Source organism: Echinops telfairi, unplaced genomic scaffold (genome assembly GCF_000313985.2).
Source record: "Echinops telfairi isolate 266 unplaced genomic scaffold, ASM31398v2 ScPeMD7_1;HRSCAF=3_0, whole genome shotgun sequence".
Classification (NCBI taxonomy): domain Eukaryota; kingdom Metazoa; phylum Chordata; class Mammalia; order Afrosoricida; family Tenrecidae; genus Echinops; species Echinops telfairi.
In genome coordinates, this window is record NW_022103896.1 from 30810651 (window position 1) to 30818272 (window position 7622).

General features: G+C 36.5%; 1 protein-coding gene across 1 annotated transcript in view; it reads right to left on the reverse strand.

Annotated features, from left to right (window-relative positions):
* EMC2 (ER membrane protein complex subunit 2) overlaps positions 1-7622 on the reverse strand; it is a 43003-nt gene that overhangs the window by 18329 nt on the left and 17052 nt on the right. The window contains exons 4-5 of the mRNA XM_004697678.2: positions 4642-4718; positions 3555-3612 (exon numbers count right to left, since the gene is read on the reverse strand). Coding sequence (XP_004697735.2) covers positions 3555-3612; positions 4642-4718 — 135 coding nt within the window. The remainder of the gene's footprint in view (positions 1-3554; positions 3613-4641; positions 4719-7622) is intronic.

A 7622-nucleotide genomic window follows, 5' to 3' on the forward strand; every position in this document is an offset into this window, starting at 1 on the left:
AGAGGGACATTTCGCACCACAATTAACTAATGGCATACAACGATGTATGCACCAATTTTATAACTAATAATTCATAGATGTTACCTTCCTTCTTTCATTTATACTCAATATTTATGTAGGAAGTCTTGCTACGAATCTTTCATTATGAGTTAGACAACTGGCACATGCTCACAACTTGATCTTTATGCCTTGGCCCATGCTCATAGTGATTGCGCCGGGAAAAAAATGTATCTAGTTGCAGTGAAAACATGGCTTTTGAAACACTACAAATTGGACCCATAAAAACATAAAAAGCAACTAATACGTTTTTAAAATTTTTATAAATCATTTTATCGGGACTCTTACAGCCCTCTTAACAATCCATACATCAATTGTGTAAAGCACATTTGTACCTATGTTGCCATCACCTTTTTTTAAAAATCATTTTATTGGGGGCTCTTAAAACTCATCGCAATTCATATATACATACATTGTGTCAAGCACCTTTATACATATGTTGCCATCATCATTTAGAAAACATTTTCTTTCTACTTGAGCCCTTATCAGCTCATTTCTCCACTACCCTCCCTCCCTCATGAACCCTTGATAATTTATAAAAAAATTTTTTCATGTATTATACTGACCGCTGCCTCCCTTCATCCACTTGTCTATTGTTCATCCCCCTGGGAGAGGCTTATGTCAATCATTGTGATCCATTTTACCTTTCTTACCCCACCTTCCCTTTTCCCTCCTGGTATTGCTACTCTCATTACTGGCCCTGAGGGTTTTATCTCTCCTGGATTCCCTGTGTTCCAAGCTCTTATCTGTACCCATGTACATGCTCTAGTCTAGCTGGATTTGTAAGGTAGCATTGAGGTCATGATAGTGGAGGGGCAGGGGGAAGCATTAAAGAACTAGAGGAAAGTTGTATGTTTCATCGGTGATATACTATACCTTAACTGGCTCTCCCTTGTGACCCTTTTGTGATGGGATATTAATTGTCTACAAATGGGCTTTGGGTCTCCACTCCACCCTCCCCCTCATTCACATTGATATGACTTTTTGTTTTGGGTCTTTTGTGCCTGATACTTGATCCCATTGACACCTCACGATCAGAGGCATGATAAGACACATTTATGCACAATGAGTTTGCTAAAGGATATACTGAAAAAGAGAAAAAAAAGAAACAAACAAAAACGCCCAAACACCATAACTGAAAGGTCAGAGGGTCAAATCCCAGTCACTTTATTAGAGAGAGATTTTACAACCTCAGAAACTGTACAGGATTGAGTGAGAGTCTGAATTGACTTGATAGCACGGTTTGCTTTGGGTTTTTCTTAAGTCAGCATCTCCAAGTTATCTGGCCACAGAATCATTCCTCCTCTGTTGAGCAACAGTAACATTTGCAGAACAGCAGGACTTTGCACAATATAGTTTGCCAAAATTGCTCTAAAGGGTTTCAAGAACAAAAAATTCCTTAAAAATGGACTTAAAAAACAAACACAACATAATTGATGTTTTACCTTTTTGTAAATGATGGAAAATAAAGGTTTTTAACAACTTAAATGGATCAGAGTAGAAAGAATTAGAAATAGGGCCCCAAATTTCTAATTCCCATCTTACATGTGTCTATAAACTTTGTAAAAGCAATCTGAAATAATGCAAATTAAGTTGAGACTTTATTTCCAAAGTCTTAGAAACTCTGTAAAAGGTCGCTATGAGCTAAAAATCGACTTCATGATGGTGGGTTTGGTTATTTTGCATTTATCTACCAACTTTTGTTTATCCACTGATCTGTTGACGGACATTTGGGTTGTTTCTACCTTTTAGTTACTAGGAGAAACATCAAGCCAAACTCACGGCAAGTGAGTCAATTCTGACTCATACCTGACTCATACAGAACTGCCCTATAGGTGTAGAAAGCCTAGTCTTTCTCCAGTGGAGTGGCTGGTGGTTTCAAACTGCTGACCTTGTGTTTTGCAGCCCCACTTATAACCACTTTGCCACTAGAGCTCCTTACTGCCATAAGTGATTCTGTACAAAAAGAAATTCTGAAAAATGCCACTGTGATCACCTCAGTCGTCTCCTGTCAGAAGGCCTGTGCTTTCGTAATGGTAAGGCATGTACATGCTATTCTCTCGTCAGTGGTTACCCGGCATATGTTTCATTAAACCACATTCAAGTATACAAAGCTCAAAACTCACACAGCAAGTAGCCAGAATCAGGATTTATGAATTCTATTCCAAAGTCCATAGTCTGTTCATTGTATCATGCCACGTCCCTAACAGCAAAGTCACAGGATGATGTCTCATTTCTCTTTAGACTTAGCCCCACCAAGCACATTGCAAACATTCAACAAATGTTTTTGGAAAGAATAATGAAGGCATGTGAGTGGGAAAGGGAGTTTTAAATCAGTGCTTGAATAAATAACATCAATCAGATATTAGGAGCATAGGTCAATTTTAGATAACATACAACAGTATAAAACTATGGGTGAGGGTGACGCTGGACTTACCTTCGAGGGAAGAAGAAACCATTATGTCTTCCATGCAGTAACTCAACTGTTTAGTATAAGTAAATCCTTCCCCTACCTGACTTTTATTATCTTTATTATCTTTAAGGCAAATTAGTTCTACATCATTTACGGCTTTGTTACTCCCCTCAATGTCAAGCAGAGTGCTTTCAGGATGTAGATGCTGATACAGTATCAGCCAAAAACACTTGGTGGCTTATCACAACTACTCGATTAACATTGGTAGAAGAAACTTGGCGGTGCTGAATCTAGTCACTTCGTTCTCATATTCAGCCAATCACTAAGGGATTTGGTCATTACCCCGACATATACTCTAATGACTCTTTTTTAAAGTCTCAAACCTACCTGCCATTTCTCAGAAAACAGATGAGGCCATCTGCTCCCATAAGGGTTTACAACCTCAGAAATCCTATATAACAAGGTCTCCATGAGTTGGAATTGAATGGATGACCGTGGATTTAGGGTATTTTTTTGTCATAGAAAGTCATAAAACATAGGAAGTACTATAAAGACACAAAATTATTATCTCTTATCTTAGATTCTGAAGAAGCAAAATAATGTCCAAAATACTCTAAACTCAAACTGAGCCAAAAGTAAAATATTTGCCTACTAATCCTAAGACAATAAATGACTACTGATTTTTAACATGGTATGAAACTCAAACGGTTAATGAAACTCAAAATGTTTTTAGAAATTATTTCAGCACTTTTTATATGTGACTAAATGAAAATGGGCACCTTTGAAACTATGATCTTATAATGGAAGTGAGAAAATATTTAGAAAAAAAATCAAGCTTCTTATAAAGGTATTGTTTTAAGATAAATGGCAATCTATGAGGATATTTAAGACTGAGAAAATCATACAAACACCAATTTCAACTCATTAGTAATATTTAGATATACAAATTCCAAAATCTATTAAAATGAAAATAAGGCAAGAAAACAAAACACAAAGACAACTGTTTCCATATGTATTTTTCTACTACTGTAAATTAATTTTACTTCTTAAACTTTATTATCATTAAGGCAATCAGCTAACTTACAGTATTAGTTGGATCTTCTTGTAAAATTCGGTCATAGAGTTGTACAGCATCATCATATCTATTTTTTAGAAACAACAGCAATGATCAGTGGCGGTGGCAGGGTGAAGGAGAGACGCTGTCAAGGAGTCTATGCAGAAAGGAATGTCTGGAAACTAACTCTGGTAGCAAATGTGCAATTCTGCTGGATGTGACTGAACTTTGGAATTCATTAATACAGTAATCTAAAAAAATGTTTAGTCTTAGAAAACCCTGTAAGGACAGCTACGAGTCAGAATCTAAGCCATGGGAGTAGATGCGATTTTGTGATATTATATAATCTTATTTGGTGTGGATGTAAAATTAGTTGATTGATTCTGAAATTCCTTCCTAAGCATAGCCACAGTCTCCAATGCCCTTCTCATTAATTTCTCCACTTCCAGAAGCAGGTTTTCAGAAAGAGTAATAAACAATGTTAAAATGTTTTATAGTAGTGTTTCTAACTTTGGGAATAGAAGATGACTCTTAAGGAGTCACCTGAAATTTGCCTATGAGGATCTTTTTTCCCCAATAATTGTCTTGTAATGCTTTTATACACCTAGAAGTCCCTTCTAATCACGATGACATCTTAACAGCTAAAACGGAATATTGCCACACAATCTTTACTGTCAATGTTTGTATTTTTGAGTATCATTGCAATAGATAAAAATACTTTAACTGTAGCAAACTACTTACAAAAATGAAAAGAGATGTAATTGATAAATGTGTCCATATCATGTAAAGCATCAATGTACATTTAGTGAACTAGACTACGCAACAGGACAAATAATGAAAATTCACTTGGGCACTGAATATATACAGTACGTATGTTAGCCTCATAAAAACCTGCTACTAAGTAGGGATTCAGAATATGAAATCACAAAACAGAACAGTACATTAAAAAGGGGAAACTACTGCTCCTGTGTCACTGTTCTCACAGGGCACACCATATGAGAACCACGCGGGAAAGCACTCAGGAGGGCAAAGGAAGACAGGAAACAAGCCATTTCATTACAATAATGACTACTTGAGTTTAGTAGCTTCAACTTTTGTTGGTAATTGGCAAATTTACATCTCTTTTATAGTTGTGCAACACTTACACAAATCAACAGAACTCATTTTATATTTGGACATATTTGTTACACTGTGCTAAAAATGTTATATAAAAACTGAGCATCCACAAAAATGTATCTTTAGTCAGAAAGTTTCTCATACTTATCTATAGGTTTCTGTGGAGTTTAAAAAGACAAAAGGCCTGGATTATCCCCCCACCCCACCCCCATGCAGCGGTTTTCAACCTTCCTAATGCCGCGACCCTTTAATACAGTTCCTCATGTTGTGGTGACCCCCCCAACGATAAAATTATTTTTGTTGCTATTTCATAACTGTAATTTTGTTACTGTTATGAATCAGGCGACCCCTGTGAAGGGTCGTTTGACACCCTCTCCCCAAATGGGTCGCGACCCACAGGTTGGGAACCACTGCCCTAACATATGTTTTAGGTGGGGACTAGACAATTCAATATTTTTTAAATTTCACAGATGAATCCAATCATGTGTAAGAATCATGAACTATTAAATTACATGATTTGTGAATTATATGCCAATACTACACACATGAATATATTTGTAGCAAAGGTACTTATATAGAAATAGCCTTGATGAAACCTGATATGCTCATAACTGTACTACCATATAGCATGTCATACCTGTTCAACTGGCATATCGAGCTACATATGCACTCGTAAAGTATTTTTGTTTCTTTTTAATGTTTAGTACTTGATTGGAAATGTAATAATATTTACCTTTGGTGCTATGATCATGAGGGGTATTGGTATATTATTTTCTTTTATTGTGGTGTCTTTACCTGGTGTCAGTATAGCTGATGCTTGATTCATAAGATTAATGTGGAAATGTTAGTAGTAGTCTCTAGTGAAGTCATCTGTGTCAGGACTTTTTTTTGTTATTGTTAGTCTTTATTTCTTAGCATCTATTCAAATTTTCTACCTCAGACTGTTTAGTTTAGGTAAACCGCACTTCTAGAGTTTTGTCTAGTTTTTAAAGTCTCAGTTTGTTGATATAGAGTCCGTCACATTATTACGAGCCCCTGCTATATTCCAGCTGGTTTTGTAATGTCATCCATCTCATTTCAGATTCATCTTATTCGCATCTTCTCTTCTTTTCCATTATTAAAATAGCCAATCCCTTGTCATTTTATCAATGTTTTTAAACAACCAACTTCTTGCCCTAATGATTCTTAATACCATCTTTTTGTTTTGTTTATTCATTTACTTCTGTTCTAAATTTTTAATTTCCCTTCTTCTGGTGACTAAGAGCTTATTTTGTTGTTCTTTACTAGTTGTTAAAATAGTTAGATTAGGGCATTGACGTTAGCTCTTTCTGCTTTTTTTTTTTAATGTGTACGGTTATTGCTATACATTGACTTCTTCTGCTGTGTTCCAAAGGTTGGTATGCCTTTCTCATTTGATTCTAGATGTTTTTCTTTCTTTTTTTAATTGTTTCATTAGGGGTTCATACACCTCCTATCACAATCCATACATACATCAATTGTGTAAAGCACATTTGTACATTCATTGCTCTTATTATTCTCAAAACATTTGCTTTCCACTTCAGCTTCTTTTTCTTCTTCATTACCCAGTAGTTTTAAAGCAGGTTATTCAGCTTCCATACATTTAATGTCTTTCTCCCTGTTAATGATTTGGCCACACCATGCCAGGAAGTTCTGATGTCACAGTGGGTTCAGCACAAAGCTGCTAACCCACATGGCAGTGGTTCCAACTAACAAACTGATCTGCAGGACAAAGAGGGAGCAGTTCACCTGTCCTATGGGGAGAGACAAGGACTCAATGGCAAGTGGTTTGTTTGGCTTTATTGGTTTCTAACTTTGTAGCATTGTGATTTGAAAGGATGCACTGTATTACTTCAATGCTTTTATAATTTATTGAGACTAGCTTGTGGCCTAACATATGGTCTATTCTGGAGAATGGTATTGTTGCATGTGTTTGATATATAAGTGTGGTGCTTTAAACACCTGTGGAAAAAATAGAATTAAAAGACAAGGAAATTGTTCCATTATCTTTTGGATGCTCCTCATATATCTGAGAGAGCAATCTGGTTGTATTGTTTCGTTCTTCTGTATTTTTGCTGATTGTCTTTCTAGTTGTTCTGTCCTTCACTGAAGACAGTGGCCTAAAGTCTACTATGACTATAAAGTGGGACAGTGGAATAAGCTTTGAACTGCTAACAACAAAGTCAGCACTTCAAACTGAACAGCCTTAGGGAAAAGATGAGACTATCTGCGCCAATAAAGGTTTACAGTTTCTATAGGATTGGGATTTGTTTCATGAAGAAGTCCATTTCTATTTACATTTAGGTTAAAATGTGTCTTGCTCACATTCTTGAATATTCATTCCTTTACGCTTGTTGATGTTCTGCTTACCGTGCTCCACCCTCGACTTGTTTACTCAGTGCAGACACCTTACTGGCGACTATGAAATTGCCTTGTGTTCCTCACCAGAAACACTGCCTGCATTGCCTCCAATGGGCCACACCATGCCAGGATGAATCTCTCCTCGCACATGGCTTCCATTCAGTCTTTTGTTCCAATCGTTTCAGATCTAATGCTTTATTCTTTCATTGATTCTCGGGGGTCTGAGATGATCACGTCTGTGTCACTTGGTTTCTTGGGACTTTGTTGTAGAGGGATGGTGTGGTGCACCTGGTTAGTCACCATCTATCTCATTTTCTCCCTTCCCTCTTGTATGTTTTGGTGGAAAATATTTTGAGTTTTCCTTCTCTGGCAGGTTTCTGCCTTAGACAGGTGCCAACTTCCAGCAGTTTTCCAGTAACCAGCCAGATTAACATTTAAAGCTAAAACCAGTTATTTGAAACCAGCTCCTATTCTAAAGCATGATCCCAGTTCACTGGCCAAATATGGCAAATAGAATGAACTTGTATATCAAATTCGACATAGGATTATAAAGAAAAACAATCCGAAACTATTCTGAAACTCAGTAGCAAAAGACCTTTACAA